Source organism: Polyodon spathula, chromosome 9 (assembly GCF_017654505.1).
Source record: "Polyodon spathula isolate WHYD16114869_AA chromosome 9, ASM1765450v1, whole genome shotgun sequence".
Lineage (NCBI taxonomy): Eukaryota > Metazoa > Chordata > Actinopteri > Acipenseriformes > Polyodontidae > Polyodon > Polyodon spathula.
The window spans coordinates 48082840-48101615 of NC_054542.1; the positions used below are offsets into that span (position 1 = coordinate 48082840).

Here is an 18776-nt window from a genome sequence, read left to right on the forward strand (position 1 = left end):
GTACATGCCGTCTGGAGTCTGTAGCTATACAGTAGTTAAAAGCACTGTACCTGTAGGGTCAGTACTAGTCATGTGTCAAGTTAATAAAGTTTGATCATATTTGCAACCTGGTCATAATTAAGGCCCTGTAACAATTGCGGAAATTTTCTTTAAAATTAACACCAGTGTCATGGGTGAAGTATAGTATTTCACGGAGTGTTCACAGAAATAATTTGTAAATTGTGTGTACAGATTTTTTTTAAATTTTTTTTTTTTTTTTGAAACATCAAATAGAGGTAAATAAACTGACATCAAAATCAACTTCAGAGCTATTCAAGCACTTTACAATAGCTTCAAGGGACAGCTTTCAGTTCTAGTATGTCAGATTCATGTTAAAAACAAATACAATGTGTAACCCATACTGATCTTGGGCATCAGTCGACTCGTCAGTGACAACTGACAAGCAACCACACTGTTTTACCAATTCCATAATCTCCTGCTTGTGATACTCGCCACCTTTGGGTAAGTATTCATGTCTCAGCTGGGCTCATGAAGGAATCGCTCCACCATTTGCTACACTCGGTCTGAAGGATTTACGTAACTTTTTGTTGTCCAATTTTTCAAGAGGGATATTTGTGCAAACAAACGCCTCTGTCACGTCAAAATGTAATGTGTTTCCTGTTTCATGACCCTGTACCTTTTTGTAAAATCGATCATGTTTAAAATATTTTCTTTTAAATTTTTATGGTACTAATTTTTCCTGCTGCACTTTTGTTTTTAATAAATATCATTAGCCATTACATCACCACAGACGACACACTGAGGACGAAGTTAATGTGAAGGGCCAGCAAAACGATTGATTTTCAAGACGATGATGCTCCTACAAACCGATCCATTTTATACACTGAGCAAGTGGACAATGCTGCTGGGACTGAACTGTCCCTGATTCTCAAACACGAAATTGCCTGTGATTGGCTTTTCCAGACTAAATAAGTGCCGGTATCATAGATAACGGTAAAATAAAAACACTTTTTTTTTTTTTTTTTTTTTTTTTTTTTTTTTTTTTTTTAGTTTGTAAAATTCAATCGTTATCAAATATGTGCCTTGTCCATTTAATACTTTAAAGAATGGTGTATACCTGGCCGATTGTACTAATACCAGTAAAAAATGAATACATAAAACAGTGTTTAATACTCTGCTGGTTGCACCTCCATAGGGGGGTGCACAGTATTTCAGCTGTATTGAATGTTTTACAGTAGACCTTTTTGAAAGGTTAGGAGCAAGATAGTTAAAAATGTTTATCGAGACCCTAGAGTCTTTTAAGAGCATTTTCTCACTACAACAGCTTTTGAGAAGTGCGTCTTGCTGTATTAACAAGAGTAATAACCTCCTTCCTACACATTAACACCAAACTACCATTCAGAAGTGGGCTGCATTTAGCACAGGCTTGCCACATGATTGCCACATGATTACAGACCACTGATCTAATTAGCAAACGTACATTATTTTAGAACAGGAGATCTTGATTGGATAATAAAGGGGGGTGTAAAAGATGTATCTGAAAATGCAACATTCTCACTGAATTCCAAAACATGCACAAAATGTAGTTAAACTAGACTCTCTATGAAATGAGCCACTCTGCAGCTTGAAGGCAAGCTGCATGATATTCTAAAAGCATGAAAAGAAAAAGGGGCCTGTACTGTGTACTAGCGCAGCGTTTGTTCTTGTGCCAGGGATTGGGATTGAGCCCCCCAGCTGTGGAAATACAGCTTTCTGCTTCTCTGGGGTTTTCAGAAAAAAATATTCAATACCTTAAGTCACACAACTTCCCTGTGTGATCTGGTCTGCTCCTCTTCCCTTGTAGAGAGTAATTAAACTAAACTATGTGTGCACTGTTTGAAGATTGTCAATAACACATATTTGATCTGAAGTGATTAAAGAACTGGCACCGTTCCATGTAGTGTGCAGTGTAATAGTTAAGTAGGCCCTCGCTGGCTACAGAAATTACTGAAGTTACAAAAGAAAAGTGTCTGGAAAACATTATTGTTTTAAATAGTTTTAACTATTGGATTTTATTTTAATAATCCATTGTGTTTTATTCAGATTCAACCACCATAGTGTATTGAACTTTTTTCATGATAATTAGCCAGGAGGCATTGGATTGGAGGGATTAGGTGATAAAAACTATGGAGCTGCATACCTGATGAAAAGAGAAATGTAAGAGGACTCCAAGGAGGTGCGGTGCAAAGCAGACTCACAGAAGGCCTCCTGTGGTCCAATGTGTCTGTTTTCTATAATAAACAAACTCCGTAATGCTGGTGCACAGACTGTACTGCAGATGGTCTCCCTGGAATTAGGACAGTAAATGTTCACAGTAAATGCCAGCAAGACAGATGCGGCTACAAACTTATGAATGGAGTTTACAAATTCAGTTCTTACTTTGAATGACAGAATCTCCCTGGATTAAGCCATTATTTGAAACTAAAGTATTAAATCCTCACAGAAGGACGAGGACACCAGCAAAGGAGCTGTATTCTGTAGCATGGGTGTCGAATGTTATACTTTACTAGTGAACACAGTCACAGACGTCCGCTCTTCGCTGGCTTTCCAGACCCTTTCACACCAGCAAGGCAGTGCCTGCTGTAGATTGAGTCCAGTCCCCTGTGTGCAGCACCTCCACACAGCCGATGATTCTGCATTAAACCTCCTTACCACCTCTCGCCAAGTACTTTAGTCACAAAATGACAGCCCTGACTTCTTCAAACAGTCTATGCTTCACAGCATGATTACACCTCAACTGAGCAGACTACAAAAGGCTGCTTCAAGCCATGTCCATTGGCCCTCCCTTGCAGCTGAAGCAAGTCTTCATACTGTGGAATGGCTGCTTTCTGTGGCGTTTCCGTTTCTGCTGCTGTTGTTTTTTCTGTAACGCAGCTCATCAGCCTGGCTGTAAATAAGGGTTTGAGCGTGCAACTGCACATCTTATTAAGCTAAGAAAAAAAAGAAAACTTTTGCTTGGTTTAAAGATTAGAATGTAATGTTAACATGCCCAGATGTACTGGGCTGTTGTGTGCTGCTGTAGTTACAGTGGAGTTATGAGTAGTGTTACTGAGTAATAGAAGGGTCCAACGTCAGGGGGCGCCTTCATTGATTGGTCCCTGGTAGTCTAAATTTGGTTTGCAGACTAGCAATAGAAACCCATTGAAGACACCACAGATGCATTATTAATGAACAGACTGGGGTGTGTAATCTGGCTTTACTGTTCCTAGATTCATGGTGGACGGAGAGGTGTGTAACTGCACTGAACAAAAATAAACGCAACGTGAAGTGTTGGTCCCATGTTTCATGAGCTGAAATAAGATCCCAGAAATTTTCCATATGCACAAAAAGCTTATTTCTCTTAAATTTTGTGCACAAATTTGTTTATATCCCTGTTAGTGAGCATTTCTCCTTTGCCAAGATAATCCATCCACCTGACAGGTGTGGCATATCAAGAAGCTGATTAAACAGTATGATCATTACACAGGTGCACCTTGTGCTGAGGACAATGCCACAGATGTCTCAAGTTTTGAGGGAACGTGCAATTGGCAGAGCTGTTGCCTGAGAATTTAATGTTCATTTCTGTACTATAAGACGTCTCCAACGTCGTTTTAGAGAATTTGGCAATACGTCCAACCGGCTTGACAACCGCAGACCACGTGTAACCACGCCAGCCCAGGACCTCTACATCCGGCTTCTTCACCTGCGGGATCATCTGAGACCAGCCACTCGGACAACTGATGAAACTGTGGGTTTGCACAACCGAAGAATTTCTGCACAAACTGTCAGACACCGTCTAAGGGAAGCTCATCTGCATGCTGATTGTCCTCACCAGGGTTTTGACATGATTGCAGTTCGGCGTCGTAACCGACTTCAGTGGGCAAATGTTCAACTTCGATGGCCACTGGCACATTGTCGAAGTGTGCTCTTCATGGATGAATCCCGGTTTCAACTGTACCAGGCAGATGGCAGACAGCGTGTATGGCGTTGTGTTGGCGAGTGGTTTTCTGATGTCAGCGTTGTGAACAGAGTGCCCCATGGTGGCGGTGGGGTTATGGTATGGGCAGGCATAAGCTACGGACAACAAACACAATTGCATTTTATCAATGGCAATTTGAATGCACAGAGATACCGTGACGAGATCCTGAGGCCCATTGTCGTGCCATTCATCCGCCGCCATCACCTCATGTTTCAGCATGATAATGCACGGCCCCATGTCACAAGGATCTGTACACAATTCCTGGAAGCTGAAAATGTCCCAGTTATTCCATGGCCTACATACTCACCAGACATGTCACCCATTGAGCATGTTTGGGATGCTCTGGATTGACGTATACGACAGCGTGTTCCAGTTCCCACCAATATCCAGCAACATCGCACAGCCATTGAAGAGGAGTGGGACAACATTCCACAGGCCACAATCAACAGCCTGATCAACTCTATGCGAAGGAGATGTGTTGCGCTGCATGAGGAAAATGGTGGTCACACCAGATACTGACTGGTTTTCTGATCCACGCCCCTACCTTTTTTTTTTTTTTTTTTTTTTTTTAAGGTATCTGTGACCAACAGATGCATATCTGTATTCCCAGTCATGTGAAATCCATAGATTAGGGCCTAATGAATTTTTTTCAATTGACTGATTTCTTTATATGAACTGTAACTCAGTAAAATCTTTGAAATTGTTGCATGTTGTGTTTATATTTTTGTTCAGTGTGTATATATATATATATATATATATATATATATATATATATATATAATGTAAAACTCATGTGAGTTTGTGTAGCTTCAGTGGTTATTGGTAGAACTAATGTTTTCTGTAAAAAAGCTCAACTTTTTTTGTGCTTGCTAAGACATGGCTGAATTATCACTTTTTCTTACTTTGTTCTTTAAATCTGTTTTAAAAAGATAAGATGGTTGGTGTGGTCCTTGATGCAGATACACTTTAAAATAATGACTACAGTTTTTTTGTTTTTTTTCTGATGCGTGCATACATACATACATACCTACATTTCTGTAGGTCCAATAAAATAGGATGCTTTACACCTTTTCCAAATGTCTTTAGCCATTTCATGTTTTGGTTTTTTGGTTTTTTTCCTAAGACTTGATAGGTCTGTAAAGGGGTGATCTTGACACACCCGAATTATGTATTTTGTGTTGCAAGTGAAGGGCTTTGCAGGGGACATCTGTGCTGCTATGAGCTGGAATAGACAAAGTGCCTTTTTACTGTACAATGCTGAATATAATAAACACACTTGGGTAACCATTTACATTTCAAATCGCGAAATGTTGCCCTTATCTGAAGGATTTTCAGTCTGCCTTTATAAGCTTTGCAGTATTTACAGTATTGTAAAATGTATGCAGTTTTTGACAGCACATGTGTCTATATGTATCTCATTTGCATTTCAGGGCTCCGTCCAAGTAGTAGTAGTAGTAAATGGAAATGGTATTAATGGGACAGTGCTGTTCATGTCACGTTCCCAAGTTGCTCATCTTTTCATTTGTGCAACTTTGTTTTATTAACTAGCCCATGGATGGAAATGAGACTCCTATTGTTTTAGCAGGTTCACCCATTCCATGTTTTATGATGATCTTGATTGGTATAGGTAACAAGCTCAGATGTGTCTTATTAAACTCTTATAAAACCAGGAATGGATCAAACTGCTATGCAGTATTTCCATCCATGTAGCCTTTTGTATTCTCCTCTTGAAGGGCATATATGCTTATGATTATGTTTGAGTGAGAGAGCAGGTAAGATCTTCCTAAGGAAGGGTTAGGGATGAAGATTACTTGGATTTATGCATTGCTTGCATGTTGTGAAGTACTGGGAAATAAAACCAGCATTTTAAATACTATTCCACAGTGTGTGTGTGTTAACAGGTTTGTAAGATTCGTTTATAATGTAGTTTACAGTAATTGTGTGTGTTAATAGGTTTGTAATTCATTTACAATGTAGTTTACACTAATTGTGTGTGTTAATGGGTTTGTAAGATTCATTTACAATGTAGTTTACACTAATTGTGTGTGTTAATGGGTTTGTAAGATTCATTTACAATGTAGTTTACACTAATTGTGTGTGTTAATGGGTTTGTAAGATTCACTTACAATGTAGTTTACAGTAAGGGTGTGTGTTAATCGGTTTGTAAGATTCATTTACAGTGTACTGTACAGTAAGCTTGTGTGTTAGTAGGTCTGTAAGATTCACTTACAATGTAGTTTACAGTAAGGGTGTGTGTGAATTGGTTTGTAAGATTCATTTTCTTGAACTGGTAGGGTTACGCTTCCTTGCATACGTAGCGGTCAGGGACGTTATGATTTGTGATGTTTGACAGATTAAGCGTGAACAGAACAAATAGATTGCCGTATTGAAGAGAAAGTGAATTAACAGAGGAAAAAACAGAAACCCCTGGGAATGGATGTATTGGTTTATTGTATTTATTTATAGCGCATAACTTTGAAATTATTTCACTAGAGAAACAGGCTGTTCAAGCCACTCAGCTGTAACAGTCCATTCTCAAAACATGCTGCTTTCCTGGAGCAAAGTGCAGAATGAGAAACCCAGTTCGTCTCTACAAAAACTAAAGCCATTACCAGTGATTCAATTTCCAGTTCTTTGGTCTGTCACACTGTATCTGCACTGGGGCAGTGTACTATATAGCAATGAATAGCATCGTGTTGCAGTATTGTTATATATGTACTGGTATTTCATGTGCCTCTGTCAATTTAAAGAAACCAATGCTGTACCAGCGTTTCATTACTCTACCCTTTATATATGTTTTTTAAGCTTTTTTGTATCACTTTCGTTGCCTTTGGAAACCCTATAATAGAAATCCGAGTAGTTTAAATATAAAAATCCAAGCCACACGCCATGCAGTGAAATCACACCCGTATATTCCAGTCTCAATGGCTGTTTAGCCTGTAGAAAAGTAATAATTTGATCAAGATGACATGCTGGTATAATCATAGTGAGCAGTGAAAAGCAACTTTTAACCACTGCTGTTTTTTTCAGAGATGTTAACCCCATTGGTGATGAACAATAACAAAAGCAAAGCAGACAGCCTGGTGTTGTAAGGCAGTAGCAGAACCCCCGCTTTGCAGAGCGCTGCAGTCTGCATTTCAGATGGACTTTGCAATCCTCGATTTTATGGAACTCATTTTACATGCATTCCTTGTGTTCGTTGTCTGAGCAGTTTTGCTATCTGTTGTAAAACACTATTGTTTTAAATGTAATCATTTTAGTTTTTGCATTATGTATAGTGTGTTTTGTTTTATTACATTTGTTTCCAGAAAGTAAACCGCTCGATTAAACCGAGAGAGAGGTTTGTGGCCGAGGGGTTGTATTCTTGAGGATTGACGCAGTGTGTTTGTTCCATTTGCTTTACTCATGGGGGGACGGGGACGCGACGGGACTTGCCTGCATCTTACATCATAACACTGATTCATCTGCCACTTTATATAAAAGCTGCAGTGATTTCAGACAAAAGAGGGGAAAGTACAGCCTGGTGCAGATTCTGTGGCTATGACAGCACAAGAAAGACCAGTCTCTGCACACTTCAAGTCCTTTGTTCTGTGATGGCCCGAGGCACTTTTTCATGCTTCATGCAGTAACGATGATTCCAGCTATTTGTTCAGCGTTTTCTGCATTTTTTTTTTTTGTGGATATTCCGATAAATGGCAGGTTTTGTTTCATATTATTTACCCTACTGCCTTCCTAATTAGTAGTGTGCCTTATTACATGTGCCAGAATGTAGCAGGTAATCGGAGTTAAAGAAATTGTGTTTTTGCATTCGGCCGCCTAACATAGCCCATCCTCTTACAGAAGACAATGTGCTGAGTTGTGTCCTACGTGTTTTATATATCTCAATGGATGCCACATTTAGGAATCCCTTTTTTATACTGGATACTTAATACCTTGAATAAACTTAACTTTTAAAATAACAGAACTCTGGTTTCTTTTAATCGCGCTGTAAAATGCAAACGCTGGTCCAAAAAGAAACAATGTGGGACCAGAAGGAAGGAGGGGTTTAGACTAGAGGTGTTTTGGCAGCGAGGGAAAGGTTTTTTTTTATTTTTTTTATTTGAATGACCATTTATTTATTTATTTTCCCCTAATTTGGAATGTCCAATTATGTTTTTTTTTCTCCTCACCGCAGCAAGTCTCCACACATAACAGGCGTTCTGAGGACATGTGCACTTCCTCCGATCTCACAACCCTAAGGCCAAAATCGCTTTTAAGGCGAGCAATCCAGAGCAGAAGTAGGCGGGCTACCAATCCCGGAAGACGGATCGTCCCTGTGTCTGGCGAGTAGGGTTTGCTGTTGCGCAATGAGTAGAATAAGTCCCTGCTGGCTTCCCATACCCCACCCCGGAAGCGTCTGAGCCAATGTGACGCCCCCCCCCCCCCCCGGGGGGGCTCCAGAAAAGTTCGGCCTCTTTGCACAGCCTAGCGCCGTCCAAGCTGTATGACTCATCCTGCGCTCCCCGTGGCCACGCCTTAACTGGATGAGTCACATGGCGACCCCGAGGTAGTTTTCATAGGTGTAACTGATTTGTTTATTCAAAGGGTTGTCCTTCCTTGAGTAGAAGCAGAATGGGCCCAACACATTGTGTTGCATGCCAAGAAATACCTGGTGGGATCTTGTACTGAAGCACAGCGCCGACTTATCGACCACACTACAGCAAGAGTGCCTTGTTTAGACACTTACTCTCTACCCAAAAGAACACTACACAGATATTTGAGCATTATTTCCATTCTTGTTTTGCTGTGATTGTATTCTGCAAATAAAAGGGCCACTGTACAGTATGATAGATTCAAATATAATCTACTTCACTGATCATATTCAGAGCAGTACAAAAAAGAAAATCCACCGGGCGTTTGTGTGGTGCAGTGCAGGTGTTCAGCTGTAATGCTAGGGTTCATCCACTGTCTATTTGATTGACATTTGCCACACTTGGGGCATCAGCGGGAAAGTTATCAGGGTTTTGTTGGCCTCTTTTCCATATTGCATGTATTTTCGTCTGTCTATTTTTGTGTATAAGAAGTGTAAGCAAATGTATTATTATTATTATTATTATTATTATTATTATTATTATTATTATTATTATTATTATAAATGGCATTTAAGATGATGGGGAGCTAATACTAGTTGTAGTTTTATATACTGTCACTTCCAAACTCTCATATGCGTTAAACCATAGCCTCATCCTGTCTTCTAGTGATGTGATGTTGCAGCACTCTTAAATCATATAATTTCCTGATTTAAATAATAGCTACAATACATTAACATTTTATTGGGATTTTTAGAAATCAGTTCTTTGGCCTATTTGCAGTGGTTTCTTAGTTTTGAACCTCTTCAGCCACCTTTTCTTAATTTTAATATTGCATGTGGTTCATATTTGCTTCTTGCCGTTAGATAACATCTACTTATTTTGTTTAAACTGTCCTTCAAGGCATCTTCAACATTTATTAAAGAGCACCGTCAAATTATATTCACCAAATAGGTGCTTTCCAAATTCCAGCATATAACCTTTAGCTTTTACATTAACTGGACTGAAGTACATTATTTCAATATGTCGTTTATCACCCTCCCCTAACCCCTTTGAAGTTCACTGTGCAGCACAAATGTGATTCGGTCAGCCACAGCACAGAGCCATTTGAGAAACTGCAACAGCTTATTGCCTGGTAATCAGATTATAATATTTATATGGCACAATCTAGATATAAGGCGGTAAGTATCGGATTGCAAGGTTTCGACTTCAACCTAAACTGTTCATCTTGTCTGCACTACAGTATATTTCCTTTATTCAGTTCTGTAAGGAAAAAAAATCTTTTGCCCCTTGATGATAATATGGAGTGTGTTTGTTTTTTAAAAGTGTATTGCTTTCAACACAAACTCTAGAAAAGCAAGTAGTATCATACAGTCCAAAGACTGAAGTCTGTTTGCTGTTTTTGTTTACTTGTGTTTCTTGCTTACACCCTGAACAGCAATACAGCACTCACTTTTCAAAAGTCAGCGAGGTATTAGAATCGTAAAGCATTGTTAGCAAATATTACAGTGGTAATACATTTGTGTTAAAGAATTAAAACAAAAAAAGAATCCTCCCCTAAAGAAAATCTCTACAAGCTTGACCGGTTTCAGTGTGAAAGGTGTATTTATCCACTCCAAATCCTTTAAGACTCACTATTTTTACAGCATCGGGTCACCTTATTCCCAACAGACTGATTCTCTGTGCACTGGTCACTTGAGTCTTAAGTCTGGTCTTTGCTATGAGACAGGAAACTGAGATTGCTATGAACTAAATTTAATTATAGGGCTGTTAATTCATTTTCAGCTTCAAAAAATTGGCATTGTTTAGATCACATGGTTGCTGTAGAGAGTCTCGAAACCGTCAGAGTCCAGGATTTGGCAGGGAAGGAGTCCAACTCAGCGAGTTGTAAAATCACTAATCGTCAAAGATTTTAATCTGTGTTGATGGTTTATGTAACATCGTGTCACATGACTTGAGAGCTGCGTGACATCACGACTTGCCCTGCTTATTTTTTTTTAATCGCCCACAACCTGCCCAGAGAGCACATTGCACAGGAAGGCAAGTGAAGGAGTACTGTGCACTGAGTGTGGACAGGCTGGCCTGCTTTTCTCTCGTGTGATATTCCACGGGATATTCAGTTGTAGAAATCCCAAGGCAGCAGATCTGCAGTACTCTTCTGGAAAGTGGAGTGTTTTCAGTAGTCCGAGGTGGACGACAGATTACCAAATCAATGAGAGAAACTGCTCTTCGGGAGCAAGGCCGTGACAGGATGGCCATCAAAGTATTGCTTTATGAGCTGGAACAGCACTTGAAGAGGTATTTGTTTTATTAAGAGTGGACCAATGTTACTTATGTGTATTTTTTGTTTGTGCTTTACATTGGATTTTGTAGATTTTCTTTTTAGTTTTAACAATTTTTTTTATAGATAACTTATTGTATTTATTTATTGTTTTGTTGGTGGTCATCGAAATGTTTAAAATGTATTGAAAAGCCAGTTTACAAACTGTTTTTTTTGTTTGTTTGTTTTAAAGTTGAGAGTTGAGATTCCAAGTTTTGGTGCACTCTAGAATGTCCTGTACCTGCACTATAAAAGCCAATGCAATGCCTACATTATGTGTTTGTGGTCCAAAAGCTAACTCTTAAACTAGAAAGCTCAGGTACATGTGCTTAACCCTGCTCTTCCTAATTCCCTTGGGCTTGGGTTTTGTTGTTTTCTCTTTTGGATTTACTGAATGTTGAAAATGTGGTTATGTCAGATTTTCCCTTTTATTGATTAAATTAAATTCACGGTGGAGCAAATAGTTCTCAACACTGTGGCAAAGGTATGAAATAATTGTGGCCACCAGAGGTTTGTTGTCATCCTTGCCTTTACCAACAGGGCAGGGTGTATACATTACAAAGTCTCCTACCGCACAGACTCTCCCTGCTCAGGCATGCAGGTTCTCCTGCTGTTTTCTGTTTTGTTCTGTGTAAATAGCAGCAGGTATATTTTCTGATTTTGAACTGGTATTCTTCAAAGCAGGATATATAAAAAAAAAAAAAAATTGATCAGTGCAGTGAAAATGTACAGTTTCCTGCTTCTGCAGTGCATACTTTCAAGGTAGCTAGTCTGTGAGATATAATAGGGCTACATAACAACCTGCCATGAAGTGTGCAGGATAATTATTAACCATTCATTCAAGTATAGTGACGGTGTGCCATAATATTTCACAATCTGCATCGTTTGTGCTGCACAAAAAAGATGTGAATGTGTTCACTACTGTATGCTTATATAACATCAGGGGATAATAGGGCATGCCAATGTGAAGGGAAAGTGTGCATGCGTAAGAACACTGATGTTAGAGTATCTGTAGAGTCTGTTTTGGGGGGTGGGGTCTTCATTAATGCAACTATTCTCTGGTCAAAATACCTGCTATCTGCAAATGCAGAAGTCATATATTTAATCTAGAAATAGTACATTTCAACTGGATTGACTTTGTAATGACCTAAATTATTCACTATCTGGAGAACAGCTAGGTGTGACGATGGAGAATTAGGGTGATGGCTTATTGAAATGCAGCTCTTCCACAAAGCAGACCTAGTTTTGTGTTTTTCCACTGGGACAATCAGCCTCTAACTTGGATATGTTTCTACTCGCTGCATTCTGACCTGAATAATGCGAGAAAAGAAGACGACTAACCATTCTTGAACTGCATACTAGATGTTTTCTTCTAGTGAAATGCACAAGGTCTAATCCCTTTCTCAGTACATACTTGTGTGTGTGACGTTGTGTAATTATTCCATTCTACTGTATGGACTGTAGCCTAACTATTGCATTCTTTGTTGCTTTTTTAAAAAAAAAAAACATAATTCCTTCTAGGTGCAGTTTTATGCACTTTATGAAAAGTTTGATTTAAAATTGTTTTCTTCCTGTGTTATCTGACCTTGGCAATTAGCTTGTTTTGTTCACTGTAATTGCGTTACTCAATTTGAGAGTGATTTCCACCATTACCTGCACCATTGGTTGTCTGCATGCACTTCTAATTTGCTAAACATCCTATTTTCGTGAGGATTTTTGTATGGGGTTTTAAAGGCGTGTCAGTTTAACCAGAAGCATTTGCTTTTATTGATGTATGCTTCCTTCTGAAATGTCAGTTGAGTTGAGAGCATGGTTTCTGAAGAAAGGCTTTTGGACAGTAAACTTTCATGTTAATTGGGCTGAACTTGTACTTCTGACACCATCTGAGATTACTGATCGGTGAAAAGTACAGCACATACTAACAAGCGCTGCCCCATCTTTTTTTATAAAAAATATTGTATCGTGCGCTTTAGTGCGAGAGGTCCCGGGTTCATGCCCGCCCTCCACCTGTGTGTGGATTGCCTTGCCCAGTGCGATGCGCATACCTGTGGGAACTGAGGTACGCTACAGTATATTTGGATGTCCTAATTGCGTCACCCAGCTTCCCGTCAGAGAACTTCAGAAGAGAGAACTGTTTACTTGAAGCCACTTAGTTGGATTCATGGCATCATGGGGTAAGCAGCTACATTCAGGCTAATTGAGGATTATCTGTGTTCTGTTCTGTGCAAGGACAGGGCCCACAGTGTTTTACATTGGCATTTAACACTTTCTGGGCTTGCCAGTGACAGTGGCATGTAGGCTAGTTTATTTGAGCGTAGGTAGTGTTTCCATCAGCCATGTGGGATTCAAGGCATGTATTTTTTCAGAGTTTAAATAACAAATGGGAATGGAGCATAAAGTTGTTAGGTTTGTTTATATTTTGCCTGCAGTACAGGACACTGTTTCTTACAAGTTTACCCTGTTTAAAAATAAGTGTATTAAGAAGATTGTTGCCTTCTAGTTCTATGCTGTTTTAAAAATACCAGCATTTGTGTAAGCCATTTTTTTTCAAACAATGGAGTGCTGTCAGCTTTGTGATGAGTGAGATTGCACAGGCAGATAGACTGAATTAGTGCAGTTACCAGTGGTGTGTGGGGGGTGGCATTGGGTTACATTGTAGAAGTATGTGTGTTTTAATCCCAGGTGCTGATTCTTCTAAAAAGCCTCTCTCCAGTCTGAAATGCTGTCTTTAAGGATGCCCTGGGGCCCCTATCGTGTTGACCTCATTCTGAAATGTGTGATTGCCAAGGGAGAAGATCCCCTGTGAATTAAATTACATGACAAATCATGCAAAATCAGTGAAAAGGTCAAACTTCCCCAGTCTCTGTCGCTCCTTAGAACTCTTCAGTTAGGGTGGATAGCTGGGAAACGAATTTTATAAACCCTTGGTTTACCAGTCCGATCATATAGCAAGTCTAACATGGCTGTTCCTCCACTTAAGTTACAGACTTAAGGGAGGAGGTCTGTTGCAATGACATTGAAAGCATGTGTTTATATTATACAGTCCAGACGACAGGACAGGTTTTATTCGGCTGGACACTCCTTCGGTTACTGGATATTCTAAGGACCGGGCTGAAATATGAGGACCACTGTTTTATTGGTCTGTGATGAATATTGATAATATTGTGTAATATGTCCTCCTCTTTCATGTGTTGTTCCTGTCTCGGGTTGTTGCTTGTTTTGTAGCAGTGTGTAGCTCTCTTCTCTTGTAATACAGGGCAATGAAAGTGCCACCTGCATCACACTTACTTCAGTGGCATGCAATTCTACAGTTTAGTAGGTTTAGGTTCATAAGGAAAAATGTAAATAGTATTTATTAAAGCTGTTGGTTCAGGCGTGTTTTCTGCAAGATGTTGTGCTGCAAGGTGCAGGCTGGTTTAGCTAAATATTTATTGTTAGTTAACCAATTGCATGTCAGAAGATGTCATTAAAATTTTTGAACAGCACCATTACAGATATTTTTACTTCGGAGAAAAAAGAAAGTCAGCTGATTTGAATGGGTTTATATGTGGTATCTCTTAAGAATGTGTGCTTTCATGGTAACTGGATAATTTTGTATTGTGGTGTATTGATAAACCTGGGAATGTTGTACATGTAGCATGTCGTATAAACCGGTAGGTGGCAGTGTGGGTACATATTGTACCGAGTCTTATGTGAACGTAAAAAAAGCAACAGCACCAGTCCTGCAGCAATTGCACTGTATTTATTTTCCGTACTTTATAGATAAATCGGTTTAAATAACGTAACTGGCTGCCCTTGTTAAGTAAATGTGTCTTATTATTTTATCACGCAATAGTCTAGATTTGTCATAGTAAACATCCTACAATTCGTTCTATAATATTAATAACCACGGTGTTTTTTGTTAATCAGTTGAAGTACTGTACAGTATTTTCAATATATACTGTAGCGTCGTGTCATGTATTGTTGAAAATGGTTTAGGGCGTTCTTTCGTCTTCCAGCCGGTTCTTCCCAGTTTGTAAGCAGCCTCTGAATACATTATACTGAAACAGGTCGGCTGAGCGCCAGGTGGGGGCGGGGTTGCATATATTATTTTAATATATCGCTCTGGGCCAATGGGGTTGCGCTTAGTGCTGTTTTTCTGCCATATATTATGCAAATGATCCCGGAGCCTGCAGATTTTCAGCCGAGTGGAGATGAGCTGACCTTGGGTTTTGTGCAGCAGCTGGAGAGAAGCGGTCTCGCTGATCTGCGAGCTTTTCCATGAAGAAATAGCTTTTTCAACGAAAACCACTGAAGAAAAGCGATCGCAGCAGAATCTGAATGCTGACCAGCGGCAAGCAGAGAATCTGTTCTTACTGCATTGTGGTGTTTATGGGCGGAATAGCATGAATGTGCCGTGTTATACTGGGGCGATGGATCTTGGGGTTTGCCAGCTGAGACATTTTTCAATATCTTTTTTGTCATCATTGTTGGGCACAGACAACTCATCTGTGAGACTCGATAATAGGTAAAATAATAATAATAATCCGATGTTTTTATTACGGTTTTGCGTAGCGCTGCAGAACAACAAAACAGGACGATGCTCTCCCTAGATTGCTCATATTCCTTTTGCTTCTACCACCGCTACAGTGACTTTCTTTTTGGAATATGCGTTTGGTTTCGTTGATCGCTATCGGCTTGGCCAGCTTTTCTCTAAATGTGCTGTAAACGGGGGTCTACATTTTTCATTTTACATTCTGTTTGATATTTTGCAAAGGGAATTGTAAATGCCACTGTATCGCCACACAGTGTAACACAAATGTGTATACATACTGAACAAGCAGGCGATGTGTGTTCACAGGTTGTCATATTATGTAAACGCATCCACTCCTCTCCAGCATTTCTTGGTGCAGATGTACAGTGTTACAATTTTGAAATGGAGTTAGTAAATGCGCTTCAGTGAATAATTATCATGCCGATGCCTGTCTGAAGATTGCACAGGTGTTCCATTTCCAGGTGCATGTTCTTGTAGTCTCAAGTCGTTCAGTCAGTGAGGCGATGATAACGGTGCATTGTATTTACTGTATGGGTACTCCATGTAGTTTACGGTATTTTTAAAGTCTTTCTTGATTCTCATTTATCCTGACTCATCTTTTGGTCTTTTTCAGTTCTTCGGGTGCCAGTGTGGTGGCCATAGACAACAAAATTGAACAGGCAATGGTAAGTGCGGTACAGTAAAATACTGACTAACACAGTAAACATATTGACTGCAATACAGTAAACATACTGACTAACACAAACATACTGACTGTAACACAGTAAACATACTGACTGTAACACAGTAAACATACTGACTGTAATACAGTAAACATACTGACTGCAATACAGTAAACATACTGACTGTAACAAACATATTGACTGTAATACAGTAATTGCATTCCAAGAAATAGAGTATTTGTAACACAGGCTGGCTAAAAAATATGTGTTGCACAGTACACTCCTGACGTCATTTAAAGCCAGGAGTATGCACTGTGGGGGGTGCCGCAGAATGTACAGAGTAGGGAATACACAGAGGCGATTGGAATAGCAACGTAGCCAATAATAATGATAATAATATAGTGCATTTTTAAATGTCTGTGTAATAACCGCGTTACTAGAGTATGCAGCCAGTGCAGTTATAATGAATTTGTGCGCACATCATCACTTTTGACAAGCGAGGTTACATAGTAAGGAATACATGCTGATAAAGGCGGGTTGAAATACTTGAACACCTAGTTATGTAAAATACAAGCACCGTACTGTGTATATGTGACATCAGTTGCGTGTGTGTGTGTGTGTGTATTATATAATTCCTGCTTGGCTGTTCTTTTGTTATTGGATCTGTGCCTACAGTCGTTCTCACGCGATCTTCTCAGTGCCGGCTGTTGCCAGGCGAACATGGAGTGTTTAACACCCTGTTATAAATAGCTCCATCGCTGATTGGCTCTGCGGCGTGTGGGCCGGCCTTGTAGTTCTTTCTGACGGATTTTGTGGTTCCGGTAAGGAAGAGGGAGTAATCGTAGTGCTGCAGAAGCGCTCTGCTCCGTGACGCGCGTTTACAGAATACAGAAGACAGCAGCTAACGAAATGCTGGGCTGTGGATCAGTTTGTGTAGGTGTTCATTGTACAACTGTAATGCACAATGGTGTGTTGCACGATCCCTAGCACATACTTCATATTTTAACGATGAGCTTTACATAATGAATAATCGAGCAAATACATTAAGTAATGGAGAAGTAATGGTAGTTTCTAGAAATATAGAAAGTTGACTTGTGTAAAACAACAGTGCACAACACTGGAAAATAATATATTTGAAACACAGTCGTTTGTAAACAGCTGTATATTTAAGTATGTTACTGGAATAAACTTCACTCTTTTTTTATTGTGTTCAGGATCTAGTGAAGAGTCACTTGATGTATGCCGTGAGGGAAGAAGTGGAAGTTTTAAAGGAACAAATAAAGGAGTTGATCGACAGGAACTCGCAGTTGGAGCAGGAAAACAATCTCCTGAAGAATCTGGCCAGCCCGGAGCAGCTAGCACAGTTTCAGGCGCAGCTCCAGAGCGGCTCCCCTCCGGCCTCTTCACAGCAGCCCGGGACAGCGACACAGCCTGCCCAGCCATCATCACAGAGCTCCGGGCCCTCAGCGTAACATCCCCCGCCGCTTCCACAATGGACTGGACACAATGGGGGTCGAGTAAAAAAAAAAAAAAACAACGCAACGAGGACAGTTGCGCTCCAGTTACAGGCATATTACATTTGCCGTTTGCACATCCAGATTTCAAGGAAAAAAATGTAAAAAATAAGTAAAAGTATTTTTACTTTAGACAATCGCATGTAAAATGGAAGTAATCCCTGGAAGGGACAGTGATACTATGAAACGAATTCATTGAAATGAACAGCACGCGTCATTACAGCGCTTTGTTGTTGTTGTTTGTTTTTTACCGTGACTTGGAGAGATGCACTCAGCTGCTTCCCTGTCGTGTATATATATATATATACACACACACAACGAGTCCAAGGCTGTGGCTGACAGGTGCAAACACTTTCTTGATGGCAAATGTGAAGAACCTTAGAAGGACCAGAGGCAACTGGGGTGCCCCCCTCCCCCATCTGGAATGGGGGAAGGTGTTACAAAAAGGACACCTGTCTTTTACATCACTGTTTGGACGAATGGAGAAATCTCAAAGACCAAGGTGGTGTAAGGAATCTTTCAGTATTTAACTTGAAAACTCTCCTCATACTAGCCGTTTAAAAGTTTCAGTGTTTTGTATGTTGCACCGCTTCTTTTCAAGCAGTTATTATGAGGCTGGAGTTCAATGAGGGTTGTTAACCTAATGTATATTTGTGTATGTAGTGTAAGTACCCTGTATTATAGTAAACTGTAACTATTTAGGTTGTACAGATTGAATCTAGCTGTTTCATTGGCTGATCTGAACAAGTTTAGACGGTCTTTTTTATGCTGTAAAAGAGGAATGCAGCATTACACCTGCTTAGTGAATTAAAACTACGACAGCGACTTGTGAGTTTTTTTGTTTTCTTGGCTGCATTCTATTCTAAAGTATAACCGTTGCTGACTTAAAACTATTTTAAGTAAAGAAATGCACCGCTGTGAACTGTAGCCAGTGAAGCACTCCAGTTGTTGATCAGTACTATTGCCGACATTAAAACCACATTCTGTTTTGGGTTTTGCATATAGGTATAGTTATAGGCTTATGTTTTGTGCATGTTCCTGAAACAAAAACAAACAAACACAATGAAAGTTGTAACATTTAATTCAGTTGCACTTCTCAGCCTTCAATAAAAACCTTCCATGTTGTTCAATAAACAGTTGTCTTGCGGTTTGTAATTTTTAAGCGCAGATTTAAAATACAT

The 18776-nt window shown here is 39.7% G+C and overlaps 1 protein-coding gene across 1 annotated transcript in view; it reads left to right on the top strand.

Moving 5' to 3' along the window:
* LOC121320972 (TSC22 domain family protein 1-like) overlaps nt 1-18526 on the top strand; it is a 55462-nt gene extending 36936 nt beyond the window's left edge. Inside the window, exons 2-3 of the mRNA XM_041259831.1 lie at nt 16033-16084; nt 17296-18526. Coding sequence (XP_041115765.1) covers nt 16033-16084; nt 17296-17553 — 310 coding nt within the window. The 3' untranslated portion in view covers nt 17554-18526. The remainder of the gene's footprint in view (nt 1-16032; nt 16085-17295) is intronic.
* Nucleotides 18527-18776: the final 250 nt, after the last annotated feature.